The sequence below is a fragment of the Dipodomys ordii genome, unplaced genomic scaffold, assembly GCF_000151885.1.
Source record: "Dipodomys ordii isolate 6190 unplaced genomic scaffold, Dord_2.0 Scaffold13, whole genome shotgun sequence".
In the NCBI taxonomy this organism is placed as follows: Eukaryota; Metazoa; Chordata; class Mammalia; order Rodentia; family Heteromyidae; genus Dipodomys; species Dipodomys ordii.
In genome coordinates this window covers 10,391,186-10,413,914 of record NW_012267229.1, presented here as the reverse complement: position 1 = coordinate 10,413,914, position 22,729 = coordinate 10,391,186, and the positions used below count along the sequence as shown (strand labels likewise).

Below are 22,729 nucleotides of genomic sequence, written 5' to 3'. Positions count from 1 at the left end.
CCGCCCCCGGGAGCCCCGCCCCCGGGAGCCCCGCCCCCGGGAGCCCCGCCCCCGCCCGCGCACCTGCAGACTGGGCTGAGTTCGCAGGCCTCCAAGATCTCCAGGCAGGAGGGCGGCGATGGGTTGGACCCGACGAAGGCACAGGCTGGCACGAAGGTCTGACGCCGGCGCTCGGCGCACTCGGTGCCGGTGCACTGGCAGAAGAGCAGCGCGTGGGTGAGCGCGGGCGGCCCGCGGGAGAAGAAGCGGCGCAGGGCGCGGTGGCAGCGGGCAAGGTCACAGTCACCGGATGCGGACCGAGCCAGGCACTGGGTTACGTACTCGGTGCGCAGCCACTGGCACCGCGCGTCTGCTGTGCACGCCTCGGCCGCGTCCAAGCAGTGGTTCTGTCCTGCGGAGCTCGCGGACCCTGGTGGAGGGGCAGGCAGGTGCAGTTAGATCTCAGTGCACCCCACAGGCTCGATCCACCCTACCCCTGCCATCGGAAGTTGGGGGTGGTCCAAAACCCAAGTGTGTGGGGGGGGGGGACTGAGTGTGGCCTATTCCTTGTCCTACATGGAGATCCTTTTGGGTGGGCTTATATGTTTCTTCATCCTTCCAAGACTGAGGCTGACACTGGCCAGGGAGGTATGTCACTAGTTTCATGAAGGGTGGCCGGTGACAGGTGACCACTCAAAGAGGATGTCTGGCCAGGTAGAATTACACATCCTAGACCTAAGGCAAGCTGCTACAGCTACACGTGCTACAGCTACATTCAGCCAAGCCAGGGTATCTGGAATCAGGACTTCCTAGGACCTGGGTCACCCAAACCAGTCTAACCTACCCCTTCCTCCCCACAGCCTCCTGCTGAGACTGTAAGACTTACCAGCACCCCAGCCTGAGAATAAATGCCCATCCTGCCCCTTCCTCCATCTTGGTGTGTGGGGGTCTGTGCATGGGAGGTCTCCTGCTTCTGGACTGAGAGCAGGGCTCCTCTTTTTTCTAGGTCCTGGATCATAGTGATATTGGCTGTGGCTTCAGTACCCTAAGCTCAGTAGGAAGGGTAGACCTATGCTTGGGGCTTGTGATGAGTGGAGTGCATGAGTGGAGGGGACAGGAGATGGGAGAGTCATCCCTTCTCTCCCCTCCCTTCCCTTCCTTTCCTTCTAGAAGGCTCTTCTCTCAGTCATGCTGGGAACACTGCCAGGCCTCAGTCCCACACAACTGCACTTAGTGTCACCTAAGTACTCGGGCCCACCTGCTCTTTGGTTACCGGTCTCTCTTGACAGAAACACTTTTAGCTCCTCTCCACTCTCAAGGCAGTGTGTCTGAGCTCCAAGATCTCTGCCTAAATGTTCACCATATTCCATTCTTCACCCACACCCCATAAATGGACCCTTCCCTGTGATGACCACAGTAAAAAAAAGACAGTGCTGAAAGTGGCACGCAGATGCCAGGCACTGAAAATGCCCAGCAGTGAATTAGACATAGCAATGCCCAGAAGACTAGAAGTGGAGCTCTGGAGCTGAGAGAAGGAAGAGTAAAGGGTAGGAAAAGTTAGGAGAGGAGAGGAGAGGAAAAGTTCCTGGGGAAAAGAGCTATCAAGGTGAGAACTGGGAGGGAGATGACTCCACTGGTCCCTGCTGGGCCTGGAAATAGGGTGCAAGGTGAATGCTGTGGGGGTAGACTGTCAGAGGTCCACGGTCACAGGATACAGGCCTCTTGCAGTGGTCATTCCTGCATTACAGCTTTTCCCTGATCACCCTCTTGCCCTCCTACCTTTTGGGAGGAACAAGAAAGAGAGAGGTGGGGGAAACGTGGGAGACAGATGCTTACCCAACAGCAGCAGCAGCAACAGCAGTGCAGACCCCAAACAGCAGGCCATCCTGGACACTGAGGATAGAAGGACGGCAGGAGACAGAGCGCTAGTCCCCTGATGACCTGGAGAGTATAACTCCTGAGAAGGAGCTCAGCAGACACCCAGACACCAGACTGTGATGGTTCACAATCTACCACTGGGAGGAGCCTGGGCTGTGGGCATGACACCTGCCCTCTCTACTTTGTCCCCGCCCAGGCTATACCCTTAAAGAGCCACCAGAACACCTGCCTGTGCTTAAATGGACCGACGCAACACACTAGCACTCCACATATCATGCACCTAGCAACAGCCACAGAACAACCAAGGAAATCTTGTTTCTTTTTTTCCTTCCTTCCTTCCTACCTGTCAGTCATGGGGCCTGAACTCTGGGCCTGGGTGCTGTCCCTCAGCTCTTCAGCTCAAGGCTAGAGCTCTACCACTTGAGCCATAGCACCACTTCCGGCTTTTTCTGCTTATGTGGTACTGAGGAATCAAACCCAGGGCCTCATCCGTGCAAGGCAAGCACTCTTCCACTGAGCCACCTTTCCAGACACCTTGTTTCTCTTTCATTTTTCCTTTATAGTATTTTTTTTCTCTCATGGTGGGGCTTGAACTCTGGATCTGGGTGCCGTCCTTGAGGTTCTTTTGTTCAAGGTGTGTGCTTACTACTTGAGCCATAGGGCCACTTCCAGCTTTATTTTTAGTAGTTTATTGGAAATAAGAGTCCTATGAGGTTTCTAGCCCAGGCTGGCTTTGAACCACAAACCTCAGATCTCAGCTTCCTGAGTAGCTAGGATTATATGTGTGAGCCACCAGTGCCCAGCTTCCTTTATACTTTGTTAATCTTTCATAAACTAGTTTTATACTTGTATAAAAGTTACAAAAAGGGTTCCCCTGAAGCCTTTCAACTCTCCCAATTGTTAGCATCTAGAGAATCACAGCATAGGTGTTAGGAAATCAACATTGGTACAATACTGTCAACAAAATCACAGACCATTTTTTATTTTCTTTGCCTCGTCCATTGAGGTCCTTTTTCTTTTCCAAGATCCAATCCAGAATCCCATATTGTATTTTGTTGTCATGTCTCTTTGTTTCCTCCTAACTGAAGCAACTCCTCAGCCTCTTTATCCTTATTTTTCATGCTTTTAGAGAATCCTAGCCAGTTATTTTCTCTTATATGTATCTGAGGCTTTCTTGTGATCAGAGAAGGAACTAAAACATGTTTCAAAACATACATGAGACACAATAGGAGGAACCAAGGTCTCATTCTCAGCTTTTTATATCACTGCTCTACGACCTGATCATTGTTTCCTTAGTTTTTTGACATCCATGGTAACAAATAAACTTCATCTACATTGAGCCAAGAGTGAAGAACTGTAGTAAGAGTGCCAGGTCCTGAGTTCAAGTCTCAGTACCAGCACACATACAGACATACAAATCCCACAGGAAATGGTGACACCAAAGTGGGTATTAAAAAGGTATTGGCTTGCAGATTGAAAGCAAGTAATGAAGTAACACAGACCTCCCCTCCTCACTCTCTGCCTTACTATATACTTTATAGTGATATTTTTATCACTACTACTTGGATTTGAACTCAGGGGTTTGAGCTTTCTCAGCTTGCTTGCTCACTAGGCTGGTGCTCTGCCCTTTATATAAATCTCCAGCCTGACTTTTTCTGGTTAATTGGATATAAGAGTCTCACAGACTTCTCTGCCCATATTAACTTCTAACCACACAATCCTCCAGGTCTCTGTCTCCTAAGTAGCTAGGATTACAGGTGTGAGCCACCAGCACTCAGCTAGTAAGTATCTCTTGATACCAGAGGTAAATACATGTTTTTACTGTCATTTTGCAGGTGATGATGGGCTATTCATTACTACTTCACATAATAACCTGAGAATACAGAGTGGAAAATCAATCTAGTTTTATAATTCATTATTATTTTAATATTATCAATATCATTGTAATTTTAAAACTTCACTGAGGCAAGAATTATACTATTTTGGAAGAAACAGAATCAAAAGATGTAGCTGCAAGAAAAAATAAAACAAAACATGTTCTTTCTCTTTTTGCTTCTTCCCTTAATTTTTTTTTGGGGGTCGGTTGTGGGGCCTGAACTCTGGGCTTGGGCGCTGTCCCTCAGCTCTTCAGCTCAAGGCTAGCGCTCTACCACTTGAGCCATAGCACCACTTCTGACTTTTTCTGTTTATGTGGTGCTGAGGAATCGAACCCAGGGCCTCATGCATGCAGGCAAGCACTCTACCATTGAGCCACCTTCCCAACCCTTCCCTTAATTTATTTTAACTGTCTTGACTCTTCTTGTTTCTTTTTTTTCTATTATAGAGGCAATTGGGAGCAGTTTCTCAAGCTCTTCAAAAACAAAAACAAAACCTCCCAGGCACTGGTGGCTCACACCTGTCATCTGGACTTCTTAGGAGGTTGAGATCTGAGGATCACAGTTTGAAGCCAACCCAGTCAGGAAAGTCTGTGAGAGTCTTATCTCCAATTAACTACAAGAAAACTGTAAGTGGCACTGTGGCTCAAAGTGGTAGAGAATTAGCCTTGAGCAAAAGAGCTCAGGGATAGCCCGGAGTTGAAGCCCCATGACTGACAAACAAAAAATCAAAAAACCTCTATTTGGGGGATTTTTTGCCAGTCCTGGGACTTGAATTCAGGGTCTTGGTACTGTCCTTCCTTTTGCTCAAGGCTAGCACTTGAGCCACAGCACCACTTCCAGATTTTTCTGTGTCTATGGTATTGAGGAATCAAACCCAGGGCTTCATGCATGCTAGGCAAGCACTCTACCACTAAGCCACATTCCCAGCCCTGGGGATTTCTTTTAATTTGGATGTTTTAAATAGATGAGTTGGGACTCTGGCTTCTCTGGCTGTCAATGGAAGGAGTGGTAGGCTGCAAAGCTTCCCCCAATTCTATCCACCTACTAGAATATGATTTTGCTGCTTATTGTTTTAAGCACCTCAGATTTGGAGTAGTTTGTTATGCTGCAACAACTACTTGACTCTTGCAAGAAGTCATGAGAGAATAAGAATGTCCACAGGAACAAGAGAAGAAGGTGAAGGGCACCCTCTTAGTCAGACAGCTGTGTGAAGTCTTTTTTGTTTTTGTTTTTGTTTTTTGGGGGTCCGGTCGTGGGGCCTGAACTCTGGACCTGGGCACTGTCCTTCAGCTCTTCAGCTCAAGGCTAGTGCTCTACCACTTGAGCCACAGCGCCACTTCCAGCTTTTTTCTTTTTTCTTATGTGGTGCTAAGGAATCGAACCCAGGGCCTCAGGCATGCAAGGCAAGCGCTCTACCACTGAGCCACCTTCCCAGCCCCTGTGTGAAGTCTTGACTGCTTTTGCAGCTCTACCCACCAGTTGTGACCCTCAGGATGCCCCCAAAGTTTTAATTTATAACAACCACCACAAAAGAATCACAGTGATACACCCCCACCCCAAGCAGCATGTTTTTCTTCCAACGTCTCTGTGGCCTTTTCTGAAATGTCACCAACTGTCTCCTCCCATGGAAGGGAGGGAGGTTGAGTAATGCCCAAGCAAAGGAGGCTGCAGCATACCCATACCCCCACAACCTCAGGTGAGAACTGGAGAAGGGGGTGGGGGCTGAGGAAGTGTCCAAGGGTATAAGAAAGAACCAGAAGAGACTCAAGAAAGAAGATCCCAAAGATTTTGCTTGTTTCCCTATTTGTTGGCAGGGACCAAGATCCGGGGCAGAGACTTAGCCTGAATCCTAGGACCCTTAGGACTCTGCCCTCTACACAACTACATCTGGAAGAGGCCCATAGAGGAGACACAGCCAGGCTTTCAGGACCCAGCCTCTTCAGGTACCCACAGGGACCCACCCTCCCCTGATGGGGGGGGCGGGGTTGGGAGCCATGGGACCTTTGCTCCTTTGTGGATGCATTCTGAGGCTGGAGGGTATACCCTGAATGCCCCAGCCCTCAAAGCCAAAGACCACACTGGGTAAGCTTCTGACGGCTCTGGGGTCCTGGAATAGGAGTGACAGAGCTCCGCTGGGGTCTAACCCTTCCAAGCTGCCAGAAGGTGCAGGTCATTGTCCTTAGAGTCCAAGTTCCTGGAGTGGCTCTCGGTGGTCACTTGTCTTTTATAAATACTTCTCCCCACAGAGAGAATTCGGGCCTCTGGGCTTGACCTGCTGAAAATGAAGTGGTGGTGGTGGTGGTGGGGGTCACTCATTGAAGGCTGGTGTCCTGAGCTACAAGTCAAGTAGCTGAGGACCAGTCACCAGGGAAGAGCCACAGTCCTCCCTCCCCTGCCCCGAGGGCTTTCCGCATCTGTATCCATGACTACACTTTCTCTTTTGCTTATTGACTAACCCAAGCCCAGGGACTTGAATAGGGGGTGTTTCTCAATGAGAGGGAAGAGCTCAGGGGCCACACCTACCTGGGGGACAGGAAGGCAGGGCTACATGACTACAGGCTTCTCAGGGTGGCTGCTGGGCTCTGGCAGTATTCTTGAGTTCTGGAGGCAATGAAGGAGGATGAGTGTTGTGAACACAGTTGGCAGGAGCCCTGGAGCTTGGGCATCACACAGGAGACTCAAGACAGCTGGGCACACAGTGGGGGAGGAGGGGTGCAGCAGAAAAGAGGCAGGGGGAAAGATACCATCCTTGTTGGGTGCCAGCTAATGCTAGCTACTCAGAAGGCTAGATGTGGGAATGGAAGTTCAAGGCTACCTCGGGGGAATGAAGTTCAAGGCCACCTCAGGCAGAAAAGTTTGAGATGCTTATTTCCAGTTCACCACCAAAATGCTGCATGGGGTGCTGTGGTTGTAGTGGTAAGCACCAGCTTTTGGCAAAATGAAGCTAAAACACAGCACTTAGGCCCTGAGTTAAAGCCCCAGTGCTAGCGTGTGCATGTGTGCATGCGCGCATGTGCACACACACACACAGACAGACACAAATACACACACTCCATCTTCACTTCCCTCCTTATGTCCCCTGGTCCCTCACTCACCCAGGCACTGGGACTCTCCAGCTGCAGTAGGGCCCAACTCCATGGTGTGAACTCCACCTGGGAGGTGCTCCCTTTGTGGGACATTGTTGGACCTAAGCAGTGGGATTAAACCATGAGGAGCTTGGAAGAGTGACTCTGAGCAGGGCACCAGGAGTCTGCTTCTTCATACCATGGTACCCAACCAAGTTCTGTGTTGGCTGAGCTTCTACTCTTCTGCTTTGGCTTGCACTTCCTGCCTCCTCCTGGAGGAGTCTTTGGAGTGCATGCTTTCCTTGAGACCTGCGCCCTCCAGGACACCCTGCACCTCCCCTCTCTAACCTTGACATTTCTCCCAAGCTTTGGCACCAAGCCCCCAACCTTCCTGATGTAGCCTTGCTCAGGTCCCACCTAAGGTTGGAGTGCCTAGATGTGCCCCCCCCCAAGCAGGAGCTGTGCCTGCCCACGTTCCTTGCCATTAGCTACCTGCTGCTTCACTCCCAGCCATTTCCCCCTCCCCCCATCTCTCAAGACCTCCCCACTTCCTTTGACATCTCCACAGTCTCCACTGCCCTGAATGCCCATGTTAAAGATGGGATGCGGCTGCCACCACTCTGCAGCCTCCCCTTCCCATGGTGACACCCCAAGTTCCTCCCACCTTTCTCCTCTGCCCTCAGCCCCTTATCATTCCTCAGTTGTGCCAAAGCCCTCTCCACTGGCAGCTGGGGCCTGGCCAGCTCCCTGCCCCTGCCTGGATGCCCTCTGCTCCCATTTCTAGCTCAGGTGACCAGGAGCTCTCTCAAGCCCAGGCTGTCACCCTTGCCCAGAGTCGCAGTGAAGAGATAGCCCTAGGGGAAACACCCTTAGCACTATGTACACTCCCCTCAGGTCAGGCAAAGATGAGTTGGGAGTGATCCTTTGGCATAAGAACTGTCAGCACCACAGCTGACCAGTGGTATGGAGTACAGACATGCGGGCTCAGTCCCAGGGACACTTGAAAGAGGTGACCGTGACTAGGGCATAGGAAGTGAAAGAGGACCAAAAACTCCTGAAGCAGGCTACAGAGGCCTCCGCTGTCTTGGGAGCTGGTTGGGGGAAACCACCCAAACCCAGCAAAGTCAAGGATGAGGCAGCCACCTGTGGAGAAGTTGAAGTGGACTAGAGGAGTGATGGGGTAGGGAGTGAAAGGCTAAGCTCTGAGTGTTGCTGGGGACAGGAGTACAATCTAGGCTTGCCTAGGAGGCCATCCCAGCCCTGTTTTTGCCCTGCCTCAGGTCTCTCTGCACCTAGGTTCAAAGCTGAAGACACCATCCAGCTCCCTGCAAGCCTGTGCAGCTCCGAGAAGCAAGAATCACAAGAGTGAACTCAGGAAGAGGGACCAGCACCCTCAGAGACTGGATATTCAGCCTACCGGCTGCCCATGGGCTTCCTCCTGCAGCCCCAGAAACATGGCTGGAACCGAAGTCCTGAGAGCCTGTAGCAGCACCAGGCCAGACCAACCCCAGGGAGCAGAGGCAGCAAGAAGCTGAGGAGCAAGGCCAGCAGGAAGGCATCGTGCTCTGTGGAGAACAGGGCTTTAAGTGGTGAACCAATCACCACCCCAGGTCCTGCCCGCCTGTCCCTCATTGGCGCACTTTCAGGCTGCATAGGGCCACTGTCCACGCTACCACCAAAGCCTGGCCGGTCACAAAAGGGAGGCGCCCAGCCCTGATCACAGTGGCAGTTATGGTTGTTATTGCAAACCTGCAGAGAAGAGAAGGAAAGAAGGGTCACATGGGCTCAAGGATCTCCCGCCAAGGTCACTTCCTGTACTCACTCCATGGTTGTGGCAGGTAATCAGGCAGTGCTCCAGCTCCTGGAAAGTCGCATTCTGGCAGCGCCTGTCCTGGCACATCTATGGGTAGAGTGTTCACAGGGCAGTGAGAGGGGACACTTTGGCCTGGAGGGACTCAAGGGACCGGGAGGGGCTGGGTGGGCAGGGCTCACCATGCTAGGTCCACATTGGGTGCCCGGTTCTACCAGGCCTAAATCAAACAGGTCCAGCTGTGCATCAGAGAGTGCGAGGGCTCCGCGGCAAGCCATCTCCCTGCCCTCTAGGTGAACCGTAGAGTCCAGGGGCACCATGTGTGGCACGAGTGAGCTCTGCTCCCCACCCTGGCACTGCAGTTTCCCACACTGGGCATCCCTGGGGAGGAAGGTAGAGGGTGGTCTACCTGAAGCCTGTACCCCTTACCCTGACCTACTCTGCAGCGTTGGTTGCCCCCAACTCCACCCCCTCACCTTGGTGCACAAGGCAAGAAGCCACCCGCACTGTCCTGACCACAGTTCCCACGCGTGTCTCCCGCGGAGTTTACCACTTGGAAACAGGCCTGTGGTGCTGGGCGCGAGGCTGAGGGAGAAGAAGAGGGGCTAGGGCCAAGCAGGCCTGAACCAGACTCGGTGACCCCAGCTCCCCCATCCCCTACTCCGTCTCCCTCCTTCCCCCCAGCCCTAAAGCCCTGCGCCATCTCACCAGGGCCCCAGAGCCGCTGGCACTGCTGATCCAGAGTGGGACACGTGCCATCCCGACAGTAGCCGCGGCCCCCGGCGCAGGGCGAGCCGTCCAGTAGGTAAATGTCCGGAGGACAATGAGGGGAGGCTCCCGTGCAGAATTCGGGGAGGTCACAGTCACCCACAGCCCGGCGGCACAGCGTCCCGGGCGGCTTCAGCTGCGCGGGTGAGCCGGTTAGAGGAGAGCAGACAGACAAAGCACAGTGAGAGATCCGGGCTTAGGGGGACGCCGGAGGCGGCGGGAGCGCCTGGAGGGCCCACGTTTAGATTGAGACAGCACCCAGGAGGGCAACCAGAGGGCGCCCACCAGTGGAGACCGGCCGGCCGGCGGTTCCGGGTCGCCCGGCAGTCCTCACCAGGCAGCGCGCGCAGCAGAGCCCGTGCGCGCACCGCGCCCCCGCGCGCAGCGAGCAGTTGTGGGCGAAGCAGCAGGAGTCCGGGCACCTCTGTCATCGGAAAGGTGAGAGAGGAACCGGTGAGGGCGCAGTGCCCCAGACTTCCGGGGGCGGAGGAAGAGGGGAGTTGTCCATTCTCCGTCCCCAGGGGCGGGCGAGCCCACCTGACCTGGTCCGGGCCGCAGTCGCACTCTTCACCCGACTCCACGAAGCCGTTCCCGCAGCGGGCCGGAGGCGCGGGAACCCCGGGGCCCGGAGCGTTCGAGAGGCACGCGCCGCCCCCCTTGCGGAGGAAGCTGCGCAGCTGGCGGCGGCTGCAGGCGCTGAACACTCGCGGGAAAGGGTGCCTGCGGGGAGGGGAGCGGGCGTCGGCCTGCGGGGACCACCTTTCTCTTTTTAAGTTTTCGTGTGTGGGGGGGGTGTTGGTCGTGGAACTTGAACTCTGGGCCTGGGCGCTGTTCCTGCACTCTTCAGCTCAAGGCGAGTGCTCTACCGCCTGAGCCACAGTGCCATTTCGGTTTTCTGGTGTTTTTTTTTTTTTTCTGGTGGTTTATTGGAGCTAAGAGTCTCACAGACTTTCCTGCCCGGGCTGGCTTTGAACTGTGATCCTCAGATCTCAGCCTCCTGAGTAGCTAGGATTACAGGCCTGAGCCACTGGTGCCCAGCTTATTTATTTAGGTAGGATCTTGTATTTTTTTTTTTGCAAAGGCTGGCCTTGAACCTCATTCCACATCTGTTTGTTTTGAGACGGCCTCTCACTTTTTGCTAGGCCAGCCTCGAACCAGATTCCTCCCGATCTCTGCCTACCAGTAGCTGGCATTACAATCTAGATTCCACCTTCACACTCTTGAGAATCCATTTTACCTACATCTTTCCCCGGACGGGCGCATAAAAGACCCTAAGGACAGGTACCTATGAATCCTCCTTTCACAGAAAAGAGAACTGAGGGTTAAGCAAGGAAACTCAGGTAAGGAACCAAGCCCCTTCTCTGTGCGCACCCGGTGGCCGCCGCCATGACGCAACCGCCCTGTGCCACTGTGGCCTCCACGCAGCAGCCGTCGGGGTCGTGGCTGAGGCCAAGGCTGTGGCCGATCTCGTGGGCCACGGTGGCAGCCGCGCCGATCGGGAGCTCCGAGTGGTCCTGGGAGGGTGGGGGTGTCACCTTGGGGCCGCGAGCCCCGCCCCCTTCCCCCCCCCCCCCCCAAGTCCCCACAAAGATTTACCATGCTCACACCTCCGGAGCTCTCGGCTCGGCACATGCCCTCGACCGGAGCCAGGCCCACAGTGGTGCCCTGGAAAGTGCGACCCCTGAGGAAGAACGCTGGTGATGGGGTGGGGTCAGGGTTCGGGGCCGCCCTGCCCACCCCACCCCCGCGTAGGGCAGAGGCACCCACGTGAGCAGCTGTGCCGAATCATGTGGCCTCCGCGCCCACAACTCCCGGCGCCACTGCAGGAAGGCCCAGAGCGTGGCATTGGCGTCCGGTGTGATTTGGCTGTAGTCCTGCTCTGTCCACACTTCCAGGCCGGTCAGCACCACCTGAATGTCCAGTGTCCTGAGAATCTGAGGGCAAGGAGGAGCGGGGCTGGGGCCAGGAACCCACCTTCCTACTGTACGCCTGTGCGCCATTGTCCCGTTCCCCTACCCCCATCCTCCTCTCTGCCCCATCCCCAACCTGATCCACGTAATTGGCGACCTCTAGGAGACGCTGTTTGGTGTGGTTCAAGTTCTGATGTTGGATCATGAACTAGGAAGGCAGGAATTCTAGGCGCGAGGGACAAGGCAAACTCCACCCAGCCGCGACCAGTCCCTTCGGCCTTCCCTCACCAGGGTGTGGTCAGCCACCAGGTACAGCTCCAGGTACATTGGGCTCTTACGGTGGGCCTCTCGCTTCTCCTGCAAGGTACAGACGGGAACTCTGAGAGGCAGACTGCTAGCGTAGAGTTCTGCCATCAACCCCAGTTCTCAGAGACAACAGTTTGAGACTTGTTGCTAGAACGTGTTTCTCCTTTTCTTAGTTAAAGGATCAGGACAAGTGGTCCTGCTGTGGGGCCTGTGTTTCTGTCTCTTCTGATTGGGAATACTATGGATATGGGACTGTGCATTTCCACCTCCACCCCTATTTGTGCCCCTGACCCTGTTATGGGGAGCTGGAGGAAGGCTGGTCCTGCCCTGATTGTCACAGAAGCCACAGGCCCCTTTCCAGATGAACAGCCTCTCTGTCCGGAAGATCATGTGGGTTGAGGAGTCCTTGGAGTCCCCAGGTGGCCAGGGAAGCAGGTAATAGCTGGTATTGCTGCTGAGCATGATCAGGCCACTAGGGTACAGAGGAATGCAGAGTGGATGGGAAAGGCGCTTACCCCAGGCCCCACCCCCTCCACCAAACGCCTCACCTCATCCCAGAGCAGCCACTGAGGACTACCCAGGAGTCCTGGTAGCCCTTCACTCTCCCATAGTAGTGGCAATGATCCTGTAGAGGAAGCAGCCCAGCCCCAAATCTCAGCCAAGGCTGACTCTGGAGGGCAGAAGGCCAGCCTCTCAGAGATTGGAGTTAGGGAACAGGGTGCGAACAATGGGCGCACTTCAGTGATGCACCACAGAGGGTGCATCCCCAACACCCCTCACCCTGTCCTCAAGAGCCCAAGGAAATATCTTACCGTGTAGTTAGGGACCAGCACCACAGGCTGCCCATCGGGGCTGTAGTGGGTTTCTGTGTACCCTGGGGCCAGCAGCCTGCTGGGAGAGGTGTTTTACAAGTCAACTGGTTCAGCCCTGCCTCCTGCTCCTGGTGGCCTTCCTGCCTCCCTGCCTGAATGCTAATTGAGCAGCTGTATGAGTGAGGTACCCTGTAAATGTCTTAAGGAAAGGATACAGGAGAGGCTGTGCATTGTTCAGCTCAGGAAAACCTAGAGGATGAAGGGTAAAAGCGAGGAAGGAGCCTTTGTGATGGCTTAGATGTGGAAGATGGGCATATGGGAATTACCAGGGAGGAGGGGAAGGGAGAAGAGGAGGAGGTCTTGTGGTTCCTGAGGTCTACAGCAGGCAGTCTGGAAAGTGGGGGGCAGACTCAGCAGATGCTGGGAAGATAAGACTTGGAGCCAAGGAGGAGACTAAAGCCAATAACCCCTACTTGCTGCCTAACTTCTTGACCATCTGGTCAGCCCTCTCACCCCACCCCTTCCCATTCCAGTTCCTTGAAATCTCCTGAGGCCTTTAGACCCCCTCCAGTTTAGAGGCTCAAGTTTAGTGGTGCTCACTCCCTGCTTCCAGGAAAAATAAAATCCCACCTACCCACGCCTACTCCTGCTCACCTTTATAGTCTACCTGGTTCTAAGACCCTATAACTCCATCTTGACAACCACCCCACTCAGTCCGAGGCACTATCCTGCTCAATATCTTGGGCTCTGAATGTTCAGGATCTTCAGAACTTAACGCCTAGGACTCCCTAATGTACTAGGACTCCTCAAATTCATCTCTCTGTCTGTGCTCTTCACCTGAAGGTGTAGACATTCCAGGTAGGGTTGACAAATTGCCACTGCTGGATGGATGCTTTGACCTTTGTGACCACTGTGATTTTGCCCCTTCCTGGAGTGCCATCCTATCTGTGGGAATCCTGTATAAGTCTCTGCCTCTCTCTTCTCTCCCCTCTCTCCTTTTACCTCTTCCCTCTCTCTTTTCCTCTCTTCCCCCTCTGCCTGTGCTGGGGCTAGATTTCCTAGGTTTCCCTTTTGACTGCATGTATTTTAAGAATGTCCACTAGGTGGTGAATACACAGCTGCCAAGCTGCTCCTGGGGTTGGGAGGAGAGATGTGGCCACAGAAGGGTGTACGCAGCCTCTACAGTCCACTTCAGCCTGAAGAGGGCCAGCTGCGAGTAGATGTGACAGGTATGACTCTCCATGTCACCTGCACTTCTTCTAAGTCTCCCCATTAATCTCCTGCTGGGGTCTGCACTGATTCTCCTACCCCACTCCCCACCCCCCTCCCCCCTGAGAAATGGTCCATTCTCCGTCCAGTGGTTCCTCAACCTGATACTTACTGATTCTTCTTCAGTTCAAGCAGGAGCTCCTGGCCTTCAGCCTCCAAGACCAACATCCCCACATCTAGTGTCAAGATCTGGTTGAGAAGGAGTACAGGCTGTGATAATGGCCTACAGTCCACCTGCCTGCCCGTGAGCTGGTAGGATGTGCAGCTGGCTAGTGAGAAAGTGCATGGAGGGCATGGATGGATGTGAGGTAAAAGCAAAGAAAGATATTCCCAAAATCAGTATGTTCATTGTCAGGACAACAGCCAGTTGGAGGTGCATAAATAGCCTGTCAGGAGCACACACATCGTCCCTAGAGATGAACTCCAGAAAGGTACCTTGTGTGCTCACAGTTACTGGGCTCTTGGTCTGCCTTGTTTTCTGAAACATGAAATGCAGAGGACACAAGGGTCATATGGACATCATGGGAGGCACGGGTATCTGGGTATTTGGGGGTAAGGACCCTCTCATGGGTTCTGTATTATCTGGAGGCGTGTGTGTGTGTGTGTGTGTGTGTGTGTGTGTGTGTGTGTGTGTGTGTGTGCTGGTCCTGGGCTTGACCTCAGGGCCTGGGTGCTGTCCTGAGCATTTTTACTCAAGGCTAGTGACTACCACTTGAGCCACAGATCCACTTCCAGCTTTTTTTGTGGTTTTTGGAGATAAGAGTCTCATAAACTTGGGGCTGGGAAGGTGGCTCAGTGGTAGAGCGCTTGCCTTGCATGCATGAGGCCCTGGGTTCGATTCCTCAGCACCACATAAGCAAACAGAAAAAAGCCAGAAGTGGTGCTGTGGCTCAAGTGGTAGAACGCTAGCCTTGAGTTGAAGAGCTGAGGGACAGCGCCCAGGCCCAGAGTTCAGGCCCCACAACCAGACCCCTCCTCCCCCCCCCAAAAAAAAAGTCTCATAAACTTTCCAGCTTCATACTTCGATCCTCAGATCTCAGCCTCTTAAGTAGCTAGGATTACAAGTACACGCCACCTGGCATCAGGCTGTGTGTGTGTGTGTGTGTGCGTGCCTTTTTGTGTGTGTGCTGGTGATTGAACCCAGGGCCTTGGACATGTTAGCCAAGTGCTTTACCAATGAGCTGCCTCTCATTCCCTGTGGAATCCAGACTTTACTCTCTACCTCTAATTTGGGCAAACTGTGCCATCTGAAATCCTCCACAGCCTCCAGCAGTCACCCACTTCTGGGCTCACAAAGTAAACAGCAACCCATCCCAAGCTAGGGGAGAGCACTGGCTTTCTTGGTAGCTATCAGGAGGGCTGGGCAGCTTCTCCTCCCCTCCCCTCCTCACCCCTTTCGCCTCTTTCACCCCACAGGATAGCCCATCTTCCCCCTTGTTCACACAGCCTGGCTGGGGGCCCAGAATTGGAGCAAGCCCAGGAGATTCCTGGGGGGCTGCTGTATCTTTGGAATGTTTTCCCCTCCCTGCTGGCTGACTCTCCCCTTCTCTCTCAAAATGCACTGTGCTGGGACCCTGGCCAAGGGGCTCAAAGTCCTGGGGAAGGGAGGGGGCATCCTCTGCAGGTGGGGAGCAGACAGCTCTCACTTCCCTAGCCATGGACCCCACAAGGCCCTAACATGAGCTCATATGGCTGGAATGCCACTGGCTTCATTGGAGAAAAAGTTTGTATAAGACAAAGGCAGTGGTCCAGATAGAAAGGCACACTCAAGGTCCCTGTCTGTAGCCCCTGCTGCCTTCACTTCTGGGCTTCTTGGTATCCCTACCCGCCCCCACGATGTGCCCTACCCCCACCCTGCAGTGTGAGTGCACCCTTGGCTTTAGGAGAGGACATCTGTCTACCAGAGCACAGCCTCCTGCCCTGTCCTGTCCTCACAGGCTTCCTAGAGCAGAGACCAGAAGTAGGCAAAGCAGGGGTGGGGTCAGCGCAGGCACAGGCCAGGTGGTCCCAGTATTTGCTCTGCCCTCCCTTTTATTGGAGGTGTCAAAAAAGGTCTCAAAATGTGGGCCAGCACTGTGTGTCTGACCAGTTGAGGGGAGAAGCTGCTGGGGGGGGGAAGGAGGGAGGAGGAAGGAGGGGGAGTAAGGGGGGAGGGGGCAGTGAAGGCAGTGAAGGGGAAACCCACCCCCCATCTTTGCAATTGCACTGGCCTGACTTCCTCCCCCTGAGCATGGGCAGAGGGACTGTCCACTCTGGCCTAGAAACTTAGAACTGAATGCTCCCCAGTCTTGAGTGAGGGGTGGCCAGTGATAGAAAGTTTTTCAGACCTTAGCAGGTCTCAAGCTTCTAGACTCAAAGAGCTGTGTGACCATGATCCAATGTCTTTGAGCTTCAGTTTGCCCCTTTGTAAAATGAGCACCAAGAGGCTATTGGCTTCTTGGTTTGCAACACAGATGTGGTGACACCAACATCTGGGATGTGGTTATTCTAGAAGAATGTGATAGGCAGAGTTGGCAGGAGGCTGGAGGGAGGTACAAAATGGTGTGGGCTTGCCTCTAGGGACACCACAAGAGTGACTAGTGTCACAAGACCATAAGCTTTGTATTTGCAGGCATTTGAACGGCTGGGCCTGGGAAGGACAGCAGTGTGCGCCCAGGGCCATGCGTTCCAGACAAGTCAAAGGAAGATATTTTGGTGTCTTCTTAGAGCTTCAAGCCTCTAACTCTGGACTCATCTCTGCGAGTGGGGGTGGAGGCTTGGAGTAATCCAAGAAGAAGAGGAAGAAGCTGAAAATGACTTCCATGTGTGCAGGCTCTCCTATCTAGCTGTCTCCTGCCCCGCCTGCCTGGTGGGCTGAGGCCTGCAAGAGTAGTGACTTGGTTCTGGGAACCCCAGAAAAACTGCTATTCTATAAGTGCAAGTGCAGAGGGTTTGGAAACCCTGGGGGCCTGCCGAGGACAGGGTAGAGATACTAACCGGCTCTTCCAGGGTGACTGCATGCCAGGATGGACCATCCAGGACCCAGTAGGGGGTGACGGGCTCTCCAGGGGCATTTCCTTGAGTGAAGGCAGAGCACAGAGTGAGGGACACCCAAGGAACTGGGAGAAGGGGAAGCCCAAAAGGGCACATCCATCTTCATGGGCTCCGTCTGCAGGACAGACAGCCATGGGGCATCCTTGGAATGGAAGAGCCACCACAGAGGTGGCAGGAGACAGAGGAGCCTGGGAAGGAACAACTTGGCTGGGGATTTAGGATCTGCTTGACCTTTGAGGGGTGAGGGATAGGCTTAGGGTCAGAGGTCATGAGGAAGAGACCAAGGCCCACCGTGCAGAGGGGAAGGGAAGGAGGAGGCAGGCCTGGGTATTTTTAGGCTGGGCAGCAAATGCCTTTAGTGTGAGAGATCTGTGCCGTGAGGCTGCCTGTGTCTCCACACCATCTGAGAAAAGCAACAGCCAGATGTCTCCAGAGGTCCACCTTGCTCAGCACTCTCCTCAGGGACTTGGTGCTGGTGGCAGGGTCCCTGGGAACCCTGGCGCCCTCCTTTTGTCTTCAAGATGAGGGGAAGCTAGGGGACGGAGCCTCTGTGCTGAGAATGGGGGAGGGAGTTGGTGCCAAAAGGGGCTCTAAGGAGGAAGCCTGAAGCCAAGCATTGCTCAGAGGGTGCCTGGAATGCTCCCCTGGAATGTTCCTGCCTCCCCACCCCCAACAGGCCCCAGGGAGCCAGGCACCCAGAGCCCAAAGCTGGCCCTCCCACCCTCTGCCAATCAGCCTGGGGTGGTGGGGGGGAGGGTCAGCTCCTAAAACACATGGCTCCCTCCAACCCCCCCCCCACTTCCCAGCACCGTGTTCTGGCTGATCTCTCCTCTGGTGGCAACATCCCAACTCCTCCCCCTTGCTCCTCCTCCTCCATCTCCTCCTCAGACCTCAGGCTTCAAAGACCAGGAATGGCAGCAGCTCCTGGAACCCCCTTCCTCAAGGCCCATGCCCTCCTTCATTGATGAACCAATTGCTATCAGTTAGATTGGGGGGTGAGGAGCTGCCACTTTGGAATCGAAGCTGAGGGACCTGGAGAGGGGGACAATCAGGGAGGATCCCTCAGCCCTGGGCCTGAGGCGCAGTGTGTGGACAGATGTGCACACTCTCTGCTCCCTGGCTGGCCACTGGGCTGTGAAGAAGAGCAGCATGTAAGTTGTACAGGAGTTAATAGAGGGAACCAGTCTGAGCTGCAGACTATGGAGCCCTTCTCCCTTGATCCCTTGCCTCAAGTCTGGAGCTTTAAGAGTCCTAGTAGTGGAATGCCTAGAGATTGGTCCCCAAAAGCAAGACAGCTGTCTGCCTCCCCTTGCTGGATGGAATAGGAATAGGGCAGAAGCTCATGGAGGTGGGGGGCGGGGGTCTCCCAGCACCAAGCTGTGGGTGAGGACCCTTTCCCCCAGCCCAGTCCTTCCTACCCATTGCCTTCTTTCTGTACTTGCTGTACAGGACCTGGAGAGTCCTCTGGCCCTCTTAGAGAGGTTAAGAGCCCTGACACAGAGGAAGAGACAGACACGGGCTTCCAGAAGCACTGTCAGACAGGCACCTTCTGTTTGGAGAGGTCCTTGTGAATCTCACCAAACAAGGCAACTCTATAAACAATGTACACACTGCTCAGGGCAGGGGAGGAGGGGACAGGGAGTCCTGAAGGCAGAGCATGAGGTGGGGGGTGGAGGCAGGAGTGGACTAGAGTTGGGGGCCTTCCTGGAGGAGAGAGCAGGGTACTTGGCAGCTGCGGAAGGAGGACGGATCTTGCCCTTCTGCTTTGCCCAGGATGTGGGCAAGTGGGCCCGATGCCACCTCAACCCTCCCCAAGCCCTGTCCTCCCTTCCTAGCCGTGGCAGCCCCAGGGTTTTGAAGGCTCCAGCTCACCACCCTCTCTCACCCGCCCCTACAGGCGCGCCTCTGCGCGCGTCCTCACCTGGAAGTGCCCGGGCGCCCGGCCATGGCCGCGGGGGAAGCGGCGGCAGCCGCAGCAGCAGCATCACCACCGCCACTAGCAACCCCCGAGATCTCCAGGACTCCCGGCCCATAGCGGGGAGCTAACTAAGCACAGCTAACTAAGCACAGGCTGCAAGCTGCGCGCTCCGCCCCATCTGGACCGCGGCCGACCCACGCCCGCCCGCCGCCTCCTACCCTCTGGCCTCTCCGGCGCGCCGCCTCCCCGGGTGAGTCCGCCCGAACCAGGCCGGGGAGCCGGGACGACCCTCGGTCGCCGCCGCCGTCGAGGGGGCCGAGCTGGCTGCGCTGGGCGGAGGCAGGAATCCAGCCCGCGTCCCCGCGAAGGCCACCGAGGTTGAGGATGCAGCGGGGACCGCGGGAAAAGCTCGCTGAGGACGGTAGCGAGATCGGGAGGCCGAGGCGGCTCAGGTCACCCCAGACCAAGTCCTCCGAGGACCCCCCACCCACAAGTCTCCGGGGCCAGGCCTCTCTGTCCCTGCGGTGGGGGCGCCTGGGGGAGCATCCAGATGGCTCCTCTGTTTAGGCTAGATGCCCCCCTCCCCCGCCATGGGAGGCCGTCAGGTGCAGAAGGGCGCAATCTGAGTTGTGCAAAGCCAGACTCCCGGGAGTGAGGAGTCCTTTCCAGCTTGGTCTCAACATCATCCGTTCCATATCTTAAAGGTTTGAGCCCGGTACCGGTGGCTCACGCCTGTAATCCTAGCTACTCAGGAGGCTGAGATCTGAGAGTCGCCGTTCAAAGCCAGCCCCGGCAGTAAAATCCATGAGACTCTTACCTACAATTGACCACCAAGAAACCAGAAGAGGTGCTGTGGCTCAAGTGGTAGAGCACTCACCTTGAGCTGAAGAGTTGAGGGACAGTGCCCAGGCCCAGAGTTCAAGCCCCATGATGAACAAAAAGGAAAAAAAAATACAATGATTGAACTGTATACATGGATGAGTTTTGCTAGCTGTGTATACCAGTAAAACCACCCCCTCAGTAGAGCTACATTTCCCCAAAGTTGTCTTTTCTTTCTTTTTTTTTTTTTTTTGTCAGAGACTAGGACTTGAACTCAATATCTGACACTTTTGCTCACTGGCTGGTGTTTTACCACCTAAGCCACGCCTTTAATCTTCCCAAAGTTTTCCTATACCTTGCCAATCTCTCTCATTCCCAAACCCAGAATTACTCATTTGTTTTCCCTTTGCAGATTAGTTTTGCTTGTTCTGGAACTTATATAAATGAAATCCTGCAGCACATACCCTTTTTTGTTTAGATTTACCCCCCTCTTTCTGTTTAGGAGATTCATTTACACTAGTTAGTGTAGCAGCATAGTCACACCTGGTTTAGCAATGGCCGCAAGTTTGCAGAAACATGCATGCCCATTTTATCATTGCTCTGACTGCACAGCTAACCTAGGTCTGGCCCAGGATTCTATGTGGATTTGACCTACTTTCCCCAAGCTACAAACCTATCCAGCAAATACCTGTGAGGAACCCTGTAGGCAACTCTAATATAACGAAAAGACTCTATGGTTTTAACTGTATTTAATCACTAGAAAGGATCAGAAAAATCCTAAGTGATTCTCTTTCAGGCCCATTTTTCCTTCATATACATGGTCCTTCATTACCAGAACATTGCTATGTGGCACAATAAGAATCTCTGCAGCTGGGTGCTAGTGGCTCATGACTATAATCCTAGCAACTCAGGAGGCTGAGATCTCAGGAGGCTGAGGATTTGTGGTTCAAAAACAACCTGGGCAGGAAAGTCCAGGAGATTCTTATCTCCAGTTAACTATCAAAAATCTGGAAGTGAACAAAAAGATCAAGGACAGAACCATATCCTGAGTTCAAGTCCCAAGATTGATGCTCATGTGCTCATGAGGGCATGTGCGTGCACACACACACACACACACACACACACACACACACACACACACAAGAATCTTTCAGATTTGACTATGTAGGCTGGCTGGCTCCAACCAAGATTCTCAGATCTCAGTCTCCTGAGTAGCTTGGAGGTGTAAGCCATTGGTGACGGATGCTCTCTCTCTTTCTCCCTCTATGTATGTGTGTGTGTGTGTGTGTTTGTATGTTTGTTTGTGTATGTGTGTATATATATATATATATATATATATATATATATATAAGGCTCCAGTCTTTCCACATCCACAGCAACAGTGGAGATTGCCTATCTATCTATCTATCTATCTATCTATCTATCTATCCATTTATTTCTTTTTGGCAGTATGGGAGATTCAACTCAGGGCCTTGTACTTACTAGTCAGGCTTTCTACCACTGGAGCTATACCTCCAGCCTGGGGGACAAGTTGCCAATCTTTTTAATTTTAGCATCTTGTGTATGTGTATCCTCATTTTTATGCTTCAATGATCTACTCCCCTTTTGGACAAATACACGGTTTTGAATCCCTTTCTGTGTCACTCAGGGTTCTCCTGAGAAATAGAATCAGTAGATTGTGTGTGTGTGTGTGTGTGTGTGTTACCCATTTCCTTGTCTTCCCCCCCCCACATACTTCAAGCTCTATGATGCCTGGAATATGAGTCTGTTTCAGCACTCAGCAGAGCCTGTCACAGAGGACAATAAAACAAGGTGTCTGTAACCTAAGAACCATATGGAGATCAGTCCTTGCAAAGCTGAGGGGACTGACCCCAGAGAAGTTATTACCTGGTGCCTGGGTCTGCTGCCCATCCCTGAGCAACTGTTAGTTTACATTGTGAGGTTTCAGAGGAGGAGATGGGGCCATTTGGAGGAGATGGTTCCTACAACACCTGTCATCAGCCCCATGTTCACACCTGGTTACTTGATAGATGATTGAGAAATGCTTGCTCTCAGAGAGCCATTGTGTTCTGGAAAGAGGCAAACCTGGTTCTAGGAATAAGCATCACCCTACCATGTAAATGACTTCGCTAAAGAAGTATGGCCCAGGGCAAGGAGACCACTGTAAACTCTAGCCATGGACATGCCCAGGGCAGCACCTGGAGATGCCAGGCCAGTGTTCAGATGCTCCAGAAAGAGTGAGGTTTTGAATGGAGCACCTTAAAGTCACAGTGAAGGCTCCATCCCTGACAGCTTGGTACATCTAAAGGGGAACCTGTTACTACTAGGTAAAGTGAAGGGGTTGCTTCGAAAATAATAATCAGCTGGAATTTTGATAGACTGTTGTGGGTAGCCATCATAAAATGTATTAGGTATGTGTTTTGGATGGTACTGGGGTTTGTATTCAAAGGCTTAGTCTTGCTGGGCAAGTGCTCTGCCACATCTCCAGCTCTTTTTGCTGGTTTGTTTTTGCCAGGGCCTACTTGAGACTGGAACGTCCTGTCTCTGCCTCCCACATTGCTGGGATTATAGGTATGTATGTCATCACAAGGTCTTGCTATGATGCCCAGGCTCATCTCAAACTCCTGGCTCAAAGGATCCTTTTTGCCTCAGCCCTCAGACTAGCTGGGACTACAGGCATATGTCATCACACACAATTAAGGTAGGACTTTTTCTTTCTGTCTTTTTTGTCATTCACAGAACTTGAACTCAGGGCCTGTACGCTGTCCCTGATCTCTTCTGCTCAAGGTTAGCACTCTACAATTTGAGCCACAGTACTGCTTCTGGTTTTCTGGTGGTTAGTTGGAGCTAAGAGTCTCACAGCCATTCCTTCCCCGGGCTGGCTTGGAACTGTGATCCTCAGATCTTAGCCTCCAGAGTAGCTAGGATCACAAGTTTAGCTACCAGTACCCAGCAGATTTTGTTTGTTTTAAACTTTCTAACTGAAATATAATAATATATATCCAAGAAAGTGAGCCTCTCAATGAATTTTCCCCAAGTGAACATGCCCATATGGCCTAATCAGTGCCATCCTTGCCTGTAAAAGTCCTTGTGGCCCCTTCCAATCATTTTCCTTACACATTACTGTTACTTTGACTTCTATCCCACTGCTTAGCTTTGCCTATCCTTGAATTTCACAGGAATGAGATCATGCAGTCTGTGCACTTTGCAGCTGGTTTCTGTCACTGAACCTCAGGTCCTCATCTGCAGTGGAGCTCATTGTTGCTGTTCAGTTCTGTCCCATGA

General features: G+C 53.4%; 2 protein-coding genes across 2 annotated transcripts in view; both read right to left on the bottom strand.

The window, feature by feature from the left end:
• Gfra4 (GDNF family receptor alpha 4) overlaps positions 1–6,334 on the bottom strand; it is an 8,849-nt gene extending 2,515 nt beyond the window's left edge. The window contains exons 1-3 of the mRNA XM_013010762.1: positions 6,258–6,334; positions 1,816–1,872; positions 64–409 (exon numbers count right to left, since the gene is read on the bottom strand). Of these exons, the coding sequence (XP_012866216.1) occupies positions 64–409; positions 1,816–1,864 (395 nt within the window). The 5' untranslated portion in view covers positions 1,865–1,872; positions 6,258–6,334. The remainder of the gene's footprint in view (positions 1–63; positions 410–1,815; positions 1,873–6,257) is intronic.
• On the bottom strand, positions 6,266–18,693 carry Adam33 (ADAM metallopeptidase domain 33). The gene is made up of 21 exons (XM_013010761.1): positions 18,629–18,693; positions 16,651–16,730; positions 13,787–13,863; positions 12,406–12,484; positions 12,142–12,218; positions 11,885–12,065; positions 11,576–11,644; positions 11,424–11,495; positions 11,145–11,311; positions 10,974–11,058; positions 10,749–10,891; positions 9,920–10,097; positions 9,712–9,801; positions 9,318–9,513; positions 9,086–9,194; positions 8,792–8,990; positions 8,622–8,699; positions 8,440–8,548; positions 8,217–8,364; positions 6,830–6,921; positions 6,266–6,335 (listed from the first exon to the last, which is right to left on the bottom strand). Exons 1-21 carry the CDS (start codon positions 18,690–18,692, stop codon positions 6,298–6,300), a joined length of 2,331 nt encoding a protein of 776 aa, XP_012866215.1. The 5' UTR covers position 18,693; the 3' UTR covers positions 6,266–6,297.
• Positions 18,694–22,729: the final 4,036 nt, after the last annotated feature.